At 36.5% G+C, this 17363-nt stretch overlaps 2 protein-coding genes across 10 annotated transcripts in view; one reads left to right on the plus strand and one right to left on the minus strand.

Moving 5' to 3' along the window:
• ARL13B (ARF like GTPase 13B) overlaps nucleotides 1-17363 on the plus strand; it is a 45484-nt gene that overhangs the window by 15891 nt on the left and 12230 nt on the right. For all 5 annotated transcript variants that reach the window (XM_031590000.2, XM_031589998.2, XM_090152327.1 and 2 more), the window contains exon 5: nucleotides 16382-16487. In XM_031590000.2, the coding sequence (XP_031445860.2) occupies nucleotides 16382-16487 (106 nt within the window). The remainder of the gene's footprint in view (nucleotides 1-16381; nucleotides 16488-17363) is intronic.
• The window catches only part of STX19 (syntaxin 19), a 30912-nt gene that overhangs the window by 4280 nt on the left and 9269 nt on the right, over nucleotides 1-17363 (minus strand). For 4 of the 5 annotated variants that reach the window (XM_090152366.1, XM_090152363.1, XM_090152358.1 and 1 more), the window contains one exon: nucleotides 11345-11571. The gene's annotated coding sequence lies outside the window, so the exon portion shown is untranslated. Of the gene's footprint in view, nucleotides 1-11344; nucleotides 11572-11727; nucleotides 11790-17363 lie in introns of those variants that run through there. The other variant, XR_016472025.1, reaches the window with a different exon arrangement.

Below are 17363 nucleotides of genomic sequence, written 5' to 3' on the forward strand. Positions count from 1 at the left end.
AACATTTCTGAAGATTTAACTTGGTTTTTCAAAATTCATATACTGAAGGCAGGACATTTGGTAGTAAGATGCTTATGTTGCAAATTTTCATTACATGGAGCATAACCTCTACACAGTAGCAGGCAACTTCTAGAAGTCTTTGAATCATATTAATGAACCCAAGTGCATAGTTAATGCACACTCTGCACCTTCTTGTGTACCTACTGCAGAGCTTGTCTTTTTGATAGAATTATTTTTGTTGTTGTTGTTCTGGGTGTTTTAGGGTTGCTATTTTTCACTGTTTGTTTGTTTGTTTTTAATCCTCTACTCTGTGAACAAAAGGGTTGCTCCATTCTGCAGAAGTCAAAAGTATCGGTCATTGCTACTTTGCAGTAGATTGTCATTGGGTTTTACTACCTATTTTCAAGTTTTTGTATAAATCTCATAAATGGTTAGTTTGTGATTAGTTTGCAAACTGTTCAGTGAATCTCATTTACTCAGAGCAAGAATTACTTACATGAGATACCTCTGTCTGATTTGACAGTGCAACATTACTGAGGGTGGATCACCTCTTTTAGGTATTTCTGTTTATTTCTTTAGGTGGACTCCAAAAATTTGGTGTGTATGCATACATTTAATACCATGTAATTCAGCAGTTTTCTTTTTTTAATTAAAAGAAAGTTTCCTTTGAGTATATAATCTTTTTTAATTACAGGGATGAAAGTATTTTCTTAAACTTCCCATGAATGTTTTCCTTGGAGTAAAATCAAGAACTGAAAATCTGTTAAAAGTATTCAGGACTAGAAGACTATGAAATTTTTACTTAGGGTCTTCTGGTCAAATCAAATGTGTTTCTTTCATGGGTTTATTCAGGCATGAATGTTAAACTGTGCAGTAGTATGTTTTAGCTGTTTTTGGAGGTTTCAGGATAGTCTTCCTAAGTGTTTTATAGATGCATATTCTCTGAAATCCCAATTCTAGAGAATCTTTTTTAGTAAGCAAATGCAGTATTTCTTTCTAGTATCCAAAAGAGTGCATTTTATAATAGTTACAAGGAATCAATCTAGTAACCTGTCAATATGCAAACAATTTTGTTACATTAGAATTACTTCATATAATAGTTCTGTGGTTTCTCTGATCCCTTACCCATATTTAAGGTCCCTAAATATTTTTTTTCGTTATCTAAGTCATGGAGCTGTACATTGTGAACATATTTTCCACAGATTTATACATTGCTGTCTACAGGAAGATTAGCTTAAAAACAAAACTTTAAATGTACAGACATCAATTGTAAGAAATAATGCTGATGTTGTATCATAGTGCAGTGCAGATTTCCCTTACTGCTTTTTTTATTGATTTTCCCTGAAACCCCCAACTCCATCCCCCACTTCTATGATTTAAGATCCAAACATAATGTTTATTCATTTACTGCAAGAGAAGTTTTTTCTTTTTTTAAAAAAATTAACAAAAACTGGTAGGTAATGAAAGTTACCATATTGTACTAAGAGTTAACAGGCAAACTTCCAAGTAATTTTGTGGAAAATACTACTTCAGGGTGGAGAAAAATACAACATGTATTTATTTTATTACAGTAATTCCTCAGTGTTGCTTAACTAGTGGTTTTTCCCATAGCAAAAAGAAGCAGTTTCTTTAAGGTTAACATTCTTTTGAAATGTTTCAGAACTGCTTGGCACCACCATGACTGCTGTGGGGAAAGTTCAGTGTGGGGCATGTGAAAGAACAAGGCTTTGGAGAATTGACCTGAAAATTTTGTTTTAGTACAGCCTAACGCATCCGTTGACCCATGTTAATTTAACATGGCTTGGCAATCCTGTGATCAAAAGCAAGTTTTAATGGCACCATTAAAGCTTATGTGAGGTGGCAAGACTTTATTGTATCTAAGGAAATTCAAGTAATTACTGGAAAGCTGTAAAACATGCATATAGTCATCCAGTTATTCCATCAGAACGCAGCACAATTTCTCAAAAGGACAGTTACTGATTTTTCTTAAGTTCAATTTGCTGTGGCTTTGAAGTGAGTCGATCACAGCACCATGAGAACTAGGTTTGATGTTCAATTTGTGTATCTATTAACAATTATTATCTACTTTTTGATGGTTTGGGTTCACTGATCTTGAAATATTTGAATTCCTTGAGGGGGAGAAGAAACTAAAAAGCAGCAGAATTGCATGATGTTAGGGGACTCTTTGCAAAGTATGAATCATAAAGTCGTCCACAAATGGAACAGTTCCTTCTGTTTCTTCTTAAGTTTCTTCTTAATTTTCTTCTTAAATCTCAAACTTATGAAAAAGTAAGCAGAAAACACTTCAAGTAGCTAATTGTTGTTGTTTCTTTTTTTTTTTTTCTTTTGTTTTGTTTTGGTTTTGTCTTGTTTAAACATTGAGCTCACTAGGGAGTGGAATGTAAGCAATGGAACCCTACTTTCGTATCCTACCTCCTATTTGGACTGCCTTCAAAACCCGCCTCTGAAGTTGCTTGCCAGTAAATGTGGCTGATTGTATTGCAACTGAAACGCATGCTGGTTTAAAATAAACAAGGATGTCTTCATGACATAGATAACCTTGGAAATTGTTGGCTTGACTATTTGAGTGTTTCCTAACTAACTTGGTTCATATAGGGAGTCCTTTGTGTTGTTGTCCTTTGTGTTGCATTGTATGTATAGGGGTGCATCCTGCTGTTCTTTCAGTTGAGATGAAAGACTTACTGAAGTTTTTGCCAACACAGGGAGAATGTGCCAGCTCTTTTAGAGTTGAGTAAAGGGAATTCATAGATGGAAATCTCTTGAGTGACTAAGTCCCCTACATTCAGAATACAGTCTGGTTCCAATCAGTTCCAGGTTTCTCTGTTGAGTTTAAATCAATTCTTAATATTTCAAACTATTTCAAAAAAAGATCTAATGTTTTCAAACCCATTCAAACCCATTTTCAATCTGGTATTTAGCACTAGGACTTCTTTCTTTAGAGTATCGATGTCTATCAATGACCTCATTTCTACCTTTTCTGGAAATAGTGCTGCCCCACAATAATACTGAGGGGAAATCAAGCACAGCTGGACAGACAGTTGTTTGAAGAAATTATGTCCTTCAGTGAATGAGCATTGTGAGTCTTGATACTGTCTTCATCTTTCATGTGAGTATTACCTCATCTTCTTGGATCAGGGAAACCAGCTGAAGCAGGAATAATATTAATTCCTGGGAGCTAGCTGGACAGAGAGCAATAGCAACAGTGATGAATAAAGGTTTTTACTAATTAAACATCCTGTGATCTTCTACATCAACTAGACGACTTTCACATTTAGCATGAGGCTGTTGTCCCGCCACTGATATGCTACCAGGTTTGACTTTTAAGTCATTTGCACAAAGGTTAATTTGACTTGAGAGTGAGTGTTTCAGGGGAGGAAGACTTGCGCTGTTTGTAGCAAGAATCATTTAACATTCTTAGGTGCTCCACGTTTTGATTAAATTTCACTTTAGGAATAGTGAAGTTTTTATGTGATCTTTCTATATTTAAATATTCTATATAGTGGCCCCATTTGGCAAATCATTTAAGCAGATGGACAGATCTGAGCACGTGGTTAAACCTCCACAGAAGAGCTCTCCGTTTCCCAGTACATTACGTTGTTTTCACTCTGAGAAACTGAGACAGGACTTCGGGCAGCATATGCTCAAATCTAATTGAAGATAATGGGCTTTGAGCATGTGCTTAAAATTAAACAGGTGTTTAGGTGTTTCTCTAATAACAAGTGGTCTCATACACACAGTTGTATTCTGTAGAATTGTTTTATATTAACAGTGTCCTTGAACAGCACTTTTCTCTTAATACCCTGTGAGAGTGCTTGCTAAGTTCTTGCTGACAAACCATGTTACTACTGTAAGCAGTTCAGGTGAGATGCTGTCACAGCCATGGTGTTTTGCAAGCAATGTGAATAGGCATGCTTCTGAATGATTTAATCAACCCATCAGGGTGTCATCTAGAGAGGAACAAATGCTGAGCTTGCTTTGCAGGTGTGGGAGCAATAAGATCCTCCTCTGTATTTTCTGCTGAAAGTTTTTCACCTCTGCAGATGTGCAGCTGCTGAAGTTCCTTGCCAAAAGGCAGCCTAAGTTACAGAGGTGGGGAATGTGTGCACATCTGTTTGTGGAGGAGAGGTTTGTTTCTCCTGTCCTGGGGGACTATGTTCTCATGATAGATAGTGCCAATTTTCATGGAGAGAAGTGTTGAATTTCACAAGGCACCATAAGGGCACTTCGTAAATAAGAGTTCACTTGCTAATGTCAGCCAGGCACCATGTTACTAAGTTAGAAAGGAAAGAATTCCCAACTATTTCAGACTGTTGGAGCTTTATATTTTAAAACATTAAGCTTCTCTTAAGATAGGTGTGTATTTCACATACAGATACCTGTTTCAGCTGCTAAGCATGCTGTGAATGTAAGCTTTGTTTCCTTTTAGGTAGGCGTTGTGTCTTGGATTGTCCAAAGCTTTTAGTGGTAAAGGGAAATAAATACCTCTTACTGAAGTTGAGGAGGTTTTCTCCAGCACATGCAGCACTTTGGCTTCTGATCAAAACCAAACCTGGAGGCACCATCCTCAGTCTACTGAAGTCACTGGGATCTTTTCCATGAATTAAGTGAGCCTGAGACCAGGCTGTGATTGAGAATCTGTTTTTCCCTGCCTTGATGTGTTAGACTATATACGTAGTAATTTGTGGCCTAATTCCACAAGTGTTCTGAAAAGAGATGTGTGAAGTGTTGAGTTTTTTCCAGGTCATGTAAGAAACCCTGATCCTGCTATCTGACATTGTTCAGCAATCTCAAACTCAGAGAGAGGTTTCCTACTGGGAAATCAACACACAATTAGTTATTTTGCATTGGATTTCTCTTTCCCAGTATTCCTTTGAGTGACTCCAACTTGAAGTTTTGCTGTGATGTCAACTCTCACATAAACAAATAGTCCTGTACTTCTGTTGATGAAAGATATTGACACTTAACTGTGCTAAAGTTTGCTCCTTCTCATCCAAAGGAATCTGGAAGCACTATCAGAAACAGAGGACTTGCCTTACAGAAGTGGTGAAATACTTCAACTACAGCTGGCAGTCACTGTAGGAATAAAAATTCCAGCTTTCCTGTTCTTCATACCCAATTATTCACATGTGTACTCCCTCTGCTAATTTATGCTCAAGGCAACCTTCCACTCAGCGCAGCCTAGTACATTCTTAGCATCCTTATCAGACTTTTTCTTCACTGGTTGAAGAAGTTGGGTTACAACAACTAAGAGCAGGAGGTTGACTTCAGTAATGGTAAAAGGAAACAAGCATTAGCTTGCTAAACTGCAGCAGAAAATTGTTGACTAAGTTTAGAAATAGCTCTGAGAAGAATGTGAAGATGTGAAGAGCATCAGTGAGATCTGTTGGTGTTTCTTGCCCTTCCTCAGACATAATTGTTGCTGCATTTGAGTTACTGAAGCGTTATTCAGAACCATAATCACGAGCTGTAGGCCTTTAAAAGATACTGTGTAGTTAGGGAGACGATACAGCTGCAATAATTCAGTCAAATTCATGTGACACTGTGCCTTTTCTATGTACAGTAAAAAAGTTATGTAATACAGGAAGCATAGCCAAAGAACAGATAGGGCTACAGGATGATTTTAGGCAGAAGGTGGATGAGGGTGAGGAAGGGAACAGGATAGTCTACAGAAGAGAAAAAGTCAGGGTCAGTTTTGCCAATACATAAGCTGTACTTAGAGCTTAAGGATTATTGACCAGCTTTCATTAGCATACTATATTTGGCCGGGAGAGGGGAATAGGAATGCACATGCTGCGTTTCAATTTGGTCATGCTGACGTCTCCTAGGAAGGCTTTGTCCTCCATCCCTCCTCTCCCAGTGCACACACACTGTTGTCATTCAGATTCACTGGTGATTCAGTTTGTATTTGTTCTGGTATTCATCTTCTTATATATTATTGACAGGTTTAGGAGTACAGTTTTCACATCTTTGTCAAATATTTTAAGGTTACTGAGAGAGTATTGGCGTTTTGATAATTTTAATGTGTTATTCACCAGAGATGAGTCTCTCCAAAGTGATGGCCTACGTGGATGGGGAAGCCTTTACAATGACAAGTACATCTACCTAGGACAGTAGATCCTGATAAGAGGACTACCATCATCCGTTATTAATTTGTTATGATGATAAAGTATGCCTCAAATTCTTATCAAAGATCACATCATTACCTCTGCTGAAACAGCTTTAAAAAACAAAAACAAAACAAGCCTGCAATAAAAATAAGGGTTGATTTGTTTTTCTGTCCTTTAGTTATAATACAATGAAGGGCACTAGGTAAAAGACACTTGCAGGCAACATATATCCCAAAGGAATTTTAGCTAAGAGTAATTTTTTATTTAATACATTTCTAGGCTGCAATGAAGTTGCATCTCTGTTATATTGTGCAAAAAAACCCAAACCTGTGTAACTGTTCTTTTTGACCACATTAGCTTTGAGTCATGTTCAGAGACATACTCTGGTCTGGAACCTGATTGCTGTTTTCAGTGTCTTAGCAACTCAAGAAAAAATTACTGAAGCATTTATGTCATTTAAACTTAATATTAACTCTTAATAGTTTGTGGGAAAGACTGAGGTTCTGAATTGAAATTTAAGTTTTCTGAAAAGGTTGTGCTTTCATTTATTCTCCCAAGAAAAGAAAAAATATGTTTTGTGCTCTAGAATCTTGTGTTATTACTTCAAGATACATTTTAAGCAACTAAAGTAAGGAAATTTGCTGCAGGTTAAATTTATTTTTTCCTTTTTTAAAAATAAAAAAAGTTTATTTTAGCTTAATTGTCTCGTAAACACACATGCTTAAAGCAAGGATTTTCAGGAAGCAAGGCAATTGGATGAAAATGTCCTCTTAAATCATCATATTTTAAGATGATAATTCCTTGGAAAAACATACTTAAGACTAGTTCTAAGTTCAGGCTTCTGTTTGTGGGAAGCATGGTTGTTATTCAACAAGAAAACAGTAAAGGCAGAGAGTTTGCCTTGGGTGTAGGCCTAAAAACACATACCATTTGTATTTGCAAGGTAGGTAAGTAGTATTGAAGTATATTATATGACAGTGCAAAATCAGTTGCATTTTCAATGCGGGGGACTTGAATGAGATCCCTATTAATATTTTTAAGAACTGCTAACATGTGAAGGTTGTTGTATAATCTTTAACATGTAACTCCACAGCCCACTATGGGATGTTGAGGAAATAGAATCTTATTTCTTGCCCTGTTGAGAAAATATCCCATATTAGAACTGCCAGAAGACAACTGGGTGAACCCAAAATGACCCATATGAAGTAGAATAGAAATGGTGCTTTTGAAGCTGTGTAGCTTGGGAGTTCTCTAGTTAATGTGAAGTAGGTATGGGAAGGGGAGAAACACAGATACTGAATAAAAATGTTTGATGCAAATATAACAGGTCTGAGTATTAAGGTGCACAACAAAAGTTCATGGGTGAAAATGATTTGAAGATTGCTGGAAGAGTGTCATTAAGCTGTGCTGCTGGATGACCACTTCAAGGGAGGTATAAGGGCAGAAAGTAGACGTTTATTTATTTTAATTAATTTAGATGTTCTTGGCCAGAAATCTGTGACACACTCAAGATGCTGGAGATACAGTTCTTTTAGGGAGTTCGGTGGTGTTACAGAGATGTTTTTATGAAATATGTGATTCAGTGATGTGTAATGAGTCAGTGGCAAAGCTGGGTTTGTACCTTGGAGTTTTGTAATCTGTTCTGGATGTCTGTAGAAGATTTGAGGATAGCGATCTGTCATTATTTCCTTGTGTAAGGACAGTGATTCTCAGGCTCTCCACTGAAACTGTGGGTATTGGAAAGTGTTAAGGTCATGCCTTTGCACTAGCATAAGTCACACTTGCAGGTGCAGCATGCATCACTGAGTTGTGACTGACAAAACAGTGATTTCACCCTGCAAATCAGTTAGTCTGTAGGTTATTCTCTCTAGTTGGTAAGGGACTGGAGTATCTCGTGTTTAAAACTGAAGAACTTATTTAATGTGTTTATGATGTTTCATGTACTAAAGAATTACTGAAAGTAGTGCTCTTTAGGAAACTTAAAAAAAAAAAAAAAGAAGAAGAAGAAAAGAAAAAAAGAAAAAAAACCCACAAAAGTAAATAAATCACTGTAGATTCCTGGTTTTGTTTTTCTTTCAGACAAGAATAATGCTAGTTCACTTGTTTAGCTGGTATGAGCATGGTGGCCACCTGCAAGTCATAGAAATCCAGAAAGAAGACTATAATTTCCTCTACCAAAAGTTACATAATAAAGCTTTAGATGTTTATATATTTTAAGGTAGAATTTGAAAGTAAATTGACAAAAGAGGAGGCTGAAGCAGGATGAAGGACAAGAGAAATCATTTCCATTTAATAGGATGTATATTCTTAACTCCTAGTTAATAGCTTTCTCTAGAACTCTGTTAGTATATATCTATTTCCAGATTTTCTTTTATCCTGATAGTAGAGTTGCAGGAGCAAAATTCATAGTCCCACTTAGTTTTCATTCTCATTTCATCTGTCACATCGTATTGCAGCCTTGCATTTCATCTGTAATAAATGTAAGGATTTCTAGGCAAAGCAAAAACCACAGTGTATCTTGTGGTCTTTAGGCAGTTTGCCTAAAGAAACTTCACTATTCGTCTTGGTATTTATATATTAAGGTGAAATACATGAAAAGTATATGAAAATAATACATATTTTCAGGGATTTTTTTAAATTATTACACAAAAACATGGCAGCATAACTTATTGTTTTTGCAGTTAAACACCTGGAAGTTTAATACAGTGTCCTGGTTATAACCTCAGATCTCTTTGTGTAAAGCCCATTCGAGTAGTAGGTCGGAATAAACAGATAGTGAAGAAGTGTGTTGGAGAAATACACTTTTGGTAAATGAGAATATGATTTAGATATGAGGTAGGAATGTGGCCACTTACCTAAAGCGAAACAAATGATAACTGACATTCTTCTAACCTCTTCAAAAGGTAGTATGAGAATGAGATTGCTTTAGAGTTGCCTACAGATGCTATAAACAGGAGGAGTTTAGAATCTTACATCTAAATAAAAGAATAATTAGAAGTGACCTGGAGGTACTAGTTAGGGAAAAAGGTGAATTAGAGAAATTGATCTCCCTGCAATTACGTGTACACAAACTCTTAACTGATGTTTGTAGGCAGATGGTCTTGGAGCATCTAATTCGCTAGTTTTTCATTATATCTTACCCTAATATTGAAAGTACTGTTTTATGTAACAATAGAAGACATAAAAAACAAACTAGGAAAATTAAATATACTGTGTTTTTGAGGAAGACCCTAGTGTCAATCAGTAAAAAGTTACCAATGGTTTTCCAACTCTTATCAACAATCCAGAAAGTGCCTAATGATAAGGCAGCTCCTTAGAGTGCCAAAGAATGTAGCTTAAGATCTGCTAAGAGCCACGTTTGGACTATTTGTATAGTTAAAAGTTGTTAAACGCAATCTGCAAAAAGTCTACAGAAAGAAGGGGGAGCAGAGAGTTCCTCACAGTCTCCACAGGAGGCCTGAAACTATTTGCTAGTTCTCCTATGTGTGTGCTTGTTAAATTAGCAGTAAGTTTGTTTTTCTTGAAAAGCTAATGAATTGCCAGTAACTGATGGGCAAAAACTATCTGACACACTCTCATCTTTCTGTCTATTTGTTGAGTTTGAGCTGCATGGTCAGTAATATGAGGAAAACAAAGAAACTAATAAATCTTTTCTTCATATAACTGCACGTGCCGTTATTTCTATAGTTTTCTATTGTGTCATCCTAGTAATTGCTATCCACAGGACTGTCCAAGGGGGGAAAAAAAATGGATGAGAGCTGAAATTCTGAAGAAAATATGTGGAACATTATTTCTAAAAGCTCAACCGTAGGTTGAAAAATATGGCTTTGTTCATTCTTGTTTAGACTGCTGCGCAGTTGAAAGCAGTCTTGCCTTTGCATTCTGAGGAATTGTGGCTCAGTCACTTTCAAAGCTATGGCTTCTTGAATTAGCCTTCAAGCCTAGTATTCCTGATCTCAGGTAAATCATTCTTTTAAAGATACATTTTCCTGAAGTTACTTCTACTCAAGATTGACAATTCCGATACTGCAGAATTTTGACCAAACTATCCTGGAGGTATACTGTGCTCTTCTTTATTTTTTATGGCCAACGTGCAGATTTGACCAAACTTCTTGAGTCTGTGATAACTGGCTAAACTCAAAACAGTATGTATAAGCTACTTTCACATATTATTTCTAACAGCCTGCCTGTACACTATTTAGTTTTCAGTGTTCTTACTGTATGCTAATCCAACACCAAATGCACAAGTTGTAAAGCAAAAGTATTTAAAACAAAAAGTCCAAGCCTGCAAACCAAGAAAATAAACACATCTAGGCACTCATGCAGAATACCTTCTTCTTGAAAGAAACATCTGTTTTTTTCTCTGACGTTTCTTGTTTGTTTGTTTGTTTTAAGAAAACTGAGATACAAATATGTCCTTTTTACACCGGATTTTTTCACCAAATCTCTTGGACTGTGAAGTAAGTTTTAATGCTTATTTGTTCACTACTTGCTGGGTAATTTACATTTCAGAAGCAAGCCAACGAGTGCACATAGTTCATGTTCAGAGACTTTTTTGCTGGTATGACTTCTGGCTTCTGAGGGAAATACTGAAGTGTAGATGTCAGTTGTGCCAATGCACACATACACTCCCTTTCCACAATGTTTCCCATGACTCTAAAAATAAAGTTCAAAGCTCTCTAGTTGTTTTAAAAAAATCTTACATGACATAAAAGCATTTGGTGCTTTCCTTTTCTCTGTTTCTTTTATAACTAACATTTTTTGTTACACTAAGAGGGTTCCAAATATACTTTGTGAAATTGAAATAAGTAAAGCATGATTTTATTTATAAAAGCTTTGGAGTTGGCAAACTTAATGTTATATGCCATCAGTGCTTTCAAGTGTATTTATCAATACTTCTTATAGTTCTTAAACACCAAAGATTGCTACATATGAAGTTTTGCTGCTTTGGAAAATTAAAACCAAGCTCTGTCCTTTAAGATAACTCCAGTGTATTCAGTAAAGAATGAGGTTTTATGCATAAAACTTGGCTTCAAAGCTTAGCATTCCCGTGCTTGAGCAGTGGAGCTCTGAGACAATATTCACCCAGAGTTCTATCCAATTATTTTCAGGGTCGACATTCACTGTTTGCGTGTCTTGACGCTTTGACACAGACTACACAGGCTTTTTCTGATATTTGCAACTTTTTAAACATTAAGTAAAAGAAAAGTCTTTACCTTTGAATCCAGTGCTGATGGCACACGTTATCCTTTAGAAAGGAACTCTGGAGGCTAAGCTTGAGTATAATGAGACAAATATTGTTTTGAATATTTTCCCAAGTACTGTATCCTGAGTGGCATTCTGGTAAGTCTTTTCAGCATGCTTTCTGCTCCTAGTCCTTAAATAATTGTCCAAGGGCTCATCTTCAAGTGCAGCAGTGCGAGAGAGAAGCTGACTTCTGCAACTGCAGTAGACAGGCAAATTGATTACTTTCTACTTGGGGAATCTGGTTCTGCCTGTTTGCAACCCAGCCTTGCTGCGAGGCGGATCACTCTCATGGAGTTGGCCAATAGTAGGAAGTGTCTGAGACCAGCTCCCTAGGTAGAGACCTTGTCAGCTGCAAACATAGCAGTGCCTGCCTCTGAAGCACAAGTGTAAGCACAGTAATTGCTTTCTTCTACGCTGAAGTGAGAAAGAAAAAGAAAGCAAGATTAGGTTGCGGATCTATCCATATGCTTATTTGAAAGGAAAAAACATGAGGTATCGTTAATGCACGATGTGATGGTCAGTGTCTTAAAAGTATTTGAACAATATTTTAATTCCTTAAGTTTGATCTACAGACTGAAGTGGGACAGGGAGTAGAACAACAGGAAATGTATGACCTGTATTAAATCAATTCTTGGGAAGCATGAGGTGAAGACTGCCGTTTGGATATTTCACTTAGCCAGGTACAGAACTTCAATTTCAATTTTTGAATGCAGCTGGTTATTATAACAGGATTTCTGTACTGAAAACAGAAGATAACTGTCCAAAAAGCAAACTGTATGCCATTCAAAATAATAAAGGTCAAAAATCAGCAGATACTGCATGTTATAGGGCATTACTGTCAAACTGAGGTATGCAGTTTACCAAGATTACGTTCTGCGTCATCTGTGATTTGTAGAATGTACAGTCCAGTGAAACAGTAAATACTTCAGTTATTTAATCTTGAGGTTGAAAAGGAATAGGCTGTGGCAACAAAGTATGTGCTCAGAAATATTTTCTTAAGTCAGATCAAGATAGGGATTGACAGCACTGCTGAGGAATGCTTTTTGAGACTAGGAAAAGTGCAATTGGATTTTTAGACTGTGGCAAAGGTAGGCTAAATGGAGGGGGGAAAAAAAGAAGGCAGAGATAACTGTTTCCAGTCTTCTGATTTCTCCCTATAACTTTCTTGAATTCTATTTCAGTTTTTCTCTAGTTTAGTTTCAGGCACATTTAATAACCAAATACTGGGACAACGTTACTTGTTGTAGCTGTTTGTTAAGAAACAGTGCCAGAGTAAAATAAACTCATTGAAAATGTCATTTGTTCTGTATATGAAATAAGGAAGCGTAAAGTATTGTCTGCACTAAACCACACAGAGTACAAAGCACTGTAGAATTAATATTTTTGTCAAGAAGTGGGAATGGATTATCAAACCAAGTGTTAACACATCTATGCTTTTTCTAGCGCTGCAGGCAAGTCAGCAAAGTTCTGACTGTAGGTAGGATATAGGAGTTTTTATCCCCAAGCTGATGGTAAATATATAAACCTTTTTGACTGCACGTGGTTTTTAAGACTAATGAAGATCAAAAGAGAATTGAGCTGTCAGGGTGTTTAAGAAGCTGTCTTTCCGTGGTCTCCTTCATACACACTTCTTGAAAGGGAAGGTCAGATAATGAATCACAGCACATGAGATTAATGGTGACAAGGTATGTTTTTTGGAGCTGTAAATATAATACAACTTTTTATGGCTCTTTGAGGTTAAAAGATCTCTTAGGATTATGATAATTAAGAACTGAGACTCTCATATTGCAGTTCTGGAAAATGAGAATAAGTGAGTTTGTAGGTGGACCTCATATGCTAGCAAATTTCACTAACTACGGAGTGAATTCTTACTGTTGTTTCCTCCCAGTAAGGAGTATGATAAATCCTTACAAGCTTTGGCCAAACATTCCCTAAAAGAGATGATGACAACTTAAGATTTAGAATAAAGACTGTGAAATCTGGTTCTAAACCAATCTGCCATTGCATTCATGGAGGCCAAATGGTTTGTGATTTTGTCTATAAAGTTGATTCAGAGTTCTTTGGCAATGGAAGAGTTACTAAATTACAAAAAGTTATTTTAGGGGAATTGCTTTACTGGAGAGAAGCAAGTGCAGTTTTCTGTTTTCCTAGTACTATGAAAAATTACAGCTTTTGCACTTTAGTTGTCTGGATTATGATAACTGTAGAAAGTACTATTACCAGTATTTGTAGAAATTAAAATCTGATTGCACCATAGTGATCTGAGGGCTGCTCCAAAGGTAATGCCTCCTGTTTTATTGTGTACACCCATAATGTCAGAGGTGGATGTTGGTATAGCAGTAGAGGTTGAACCTTTCCACCAGTATTCTGCTACATTTTGTTGCCGTGTGACAGATGGCAGCAGAGGGACAGTCTGATGGAATGGAGTCTGACATGGAAGTGCAGATAAAGCAAAGATGCATCACTGAATTTTTTCCATGCATAAAAATGGTACCCACTGACACTGATCAACGCTTCCTGAAGGTCTATGGAGACTAAACAGTGGATGTGAGCACAGTGAGGTGGTGGATGGTGCATTTCAGTGGTGGTGACAGTGATCTGAAAGACAAGCCACATTCTGGACAGTCTTGCACAGCTGCCACACCACAAAATGAAGAGCATCTTGATCAGCTCATCTGTGTGAGTTGGCTAAATGTGGTGACTATGTTGAAAAACAGAATTTTGTAGCGGAGAATATTCTCTGTGAAGTAGTGTTATTGTGCTGTTTGTATCAGCTGTTGTTTCCATGGAAATAAATAGGAGGCATTACTTTCAGAGTGACCTTCACACATTGGTTAAATATAAACAGTACAGTTTTTCATATATACAAATTGTAACTTCAAATATTAATAGTATTTTGCATGTTAATGCCCTTCCACGTTCCTGGAGATTTACCATCTTAGCTTTTAATTTAAAGCAATTAATAGGAAAGGAAACACTATATATTTAACCTGTTGTTACCAACTGTTTTTATCAAAGATTGGAACAACTCTTAGATTTCACTACTCTTGTGAAGTTTTGTTTATTTCTTATAAAACTCTTAAATTCTTCTCTTGAAATACAAAAATTTTCTTACATGTTTTCTCTTCTTGTTGTTTTTGTTTGTTTAAAAATATACTTTGGATTTCCATCTTAATTTGTCCACTTGTTATAAACATGTGCTTGCATTCATCATTGTGACTGCAGCTTTGCTTTTTTAACTTTTCTCTTGGGGAACACGTGTCTGGCTAACACATTCCTAAATACTCAGATAAACAGATTCACTTTGTTATATTTTTTCTGACTTTTTCTACACATTAGGCTGGAGCACCTCTCCTATGAGGAAAGGCTGAAGGAACTGGGCTTGTTTAGCTTGGAAAAGAGAAGACTCCAGGAAGACCTCATTGTGGCCTTCCAGTGGGAGGAAGCATATAAATAGGAGGGGGAATGGCTGTTTATGAGGGTGGATAGTGATAGGACAAGAATAAATGGTTTTAAACTGAGACAGGGGAGGTTTAGGTTAGATATTAGGAGGAAGTTTTTACACAGAGGGTGGTGACACACTGGAACATGTTGACCAAGGAGGCTGTGGATGCCCCATCCCTGGAGGCATTCAAGGCCAGGCTGGATATGGCTCTGGGCAGCCTGGTCTGGTGGTTGGCGACCCTGCACATAGCAGGGGGGTTGGAACTAGATGAGCTTTAAGGTCCTTTTCAACCCAGGCCATTCTATGATTCTGTGATTATTTCATGTAGACATTTATTTTGCTTCTATGAATTGTATCCCTTTGTGTTGAATTTGAAATCTACAGGTATATACATTCAAGAGGATAAATGCATATTGCTAGAGAGTGAGTGAGGAGATTTTACAGATTCACAGACTGTAGCCCATTTTCCTAAAGAAGGGAGACATACATGATCACAATGCCTATAATGCATCCTGTCTTCTTGTATGGTGACCCATTTAAGTCTGTTTTATTCAAGAAATTGAATTCTCAAGGATTGACAAGTTCTGTGTTTTTCATGAAAATCATTGCTTGAAATAGCTATGAGAAATCCCCATCAGGGACAACATTTCACCTTTCTGTGAGTAGTAGTTCTGTCAGGATTTTAGATTAGAAACATTTTCAATTTCATATTATATAAAGGAGATTCCAATTAAACATTAAAAATTTAGTTATGATAAAAGGAGGTATCTTTTGTGTTTATACTGAGGTATAAGCAGAAGTTTACTGAGGAGAATTTAATAGAATGTTTGTAACTCCAAGCAGTCTTATTTTTAATGAATACTGATAACTCTTTCAACAGTATTGAAAGGATCATAGTATCCTCTGTTTTCAGGTCAGTGTACATATTCAAGTGTGAAATAATGAAAAACATTCTTGGTGTAGTGAATCAGGTTACATTTGTAGTGTATAAAACACATTACTGGTGCAGTTATGCAGTTATTTTGTAAGTTATGCATTTTGTATACCTTCCTTTTTCTTCTCTTGCTTTAATAATAAAATATGTCTTTTAGAGCTGTTCATGCAAGTTCTGAGTTTTACTTATGAATAACAGCTTCAAGATACTGCATACCAAACTGTTTGGCAGCTGAGAAAAATAGTAGATAGTAGGCAGACCTGAGGTGATTGTGAAGCTGTATGATGTGCACGTGGAAAGTGCATGTGGTTTGGGAAGTTGCAAAGTTCTGAACTTTGATCCACAGACCCTGGCAGGTTATACTGGGTTGCCATAGGTGAGCAGTACAGTTGCTGTCTTCTCAGCTGTAAAATAAAATTGCTTTGTCTGTGGGTGCGTAGTAATTAATATTTGTATCTCTGGTGAAAGTGGTGTATGGTAGAAAGAACTAAGAATTAAAGCTGGAGTAAGGCATTTTCTCTTTACTTTCTCCTACATTTTCCTACTTTTGTCAGAAATGTAGTTCTGAAGATTTGATTTCTTCCATATTTCTGGATGCTGAGTGTTTCCTTTTGATCTTTTCTTCAGGCTGGCAAATAAGCAGGACAGAGAAGGAGCTCTGTCAGAAGCAGATGTAATTGAGACCTTATCTCTGGAAAAGCTTGTCAATGAGCACAAATGTCTGTGTCAGATTGTAAGTATATTTTAAGATGCTTCATTTTCTTATGCATACGTGCTTGTAAGGAGGTAGGGAATTATGCCGTTTAGCATAACACTGAAATGAGAAGCCTGCAATCCCAGCAACAAGAATAACCTTTATGCAAACCCTGAAGAAATTTACACCAGTTCTGTCTATTATCTTAGTTTTTCTCAGAGAAACAAGGTTAATCCTTACAGAAACAAGGTATTTCTGCCATACATCTCCTTGTTTAGATTCTGCTTGAATATAATTCATTCAAGATATAAGAGGTTAAAAATCAGTGGGTAGTGCAAGTTATAGGGCATTAGTGTCATGCTTGTACTGAGCCCTGCAGCCTACATAATGCTTGCAAGGAGATAGGGGATTATGCTATATAGCATAAAAATGAAACAAGAAGCCTGCAATCCCAGCAAAGATACAGTATGTATATCTGTACTTTTTTTTTTCTTGCACGCAAAAATCTACTGTTCACCTTGATACTTGGCTTCTGAATTTGTTGAAGAAATCACTACAGAGGTTGTCAAAATGTACTTACTGGTCCACCTTGAAACCATATAAAAATAATGAATTAGTGAAATTTGCTTATGTTGACATTCAGGAAGGACCACTGTTCAGTTGTAATGTTTGTCTCCGTTCTGTCCATAGCTAAAACCTCACGTAGTCTGAGTTATCATCTGCGAAACTAAGAATAAAGTAAATGAAGTAAAGTAATTTCTTCTAATTCCCAGCCCAGTAGGTGCAGTAAGGTCTAGTTAGTATCTGTCCTAAAATAATTACATTTTAGTTTTGGTAGTTATGGTTTATTTTTTATCAACAAGTCTTCTAATTTAAGTATTTGTGAGTTTTAAGTGTACGATCTTTTTGTAATTG

Source organism: Phasianus colchicus, chromosome 1 (assembly GCF_987193195.1).
Source record: "Phasianus colchicus chromosome 1, bPhaCol1.hap1.1, whole genome shotgun sequence".
Taxonomy (NCBI): domain Eukaryota; kingdom Metazoa; phylum Chordata; class Aves; order Galliformes; family Phasianidae; genus Phasianus; species Phasianus colchicus.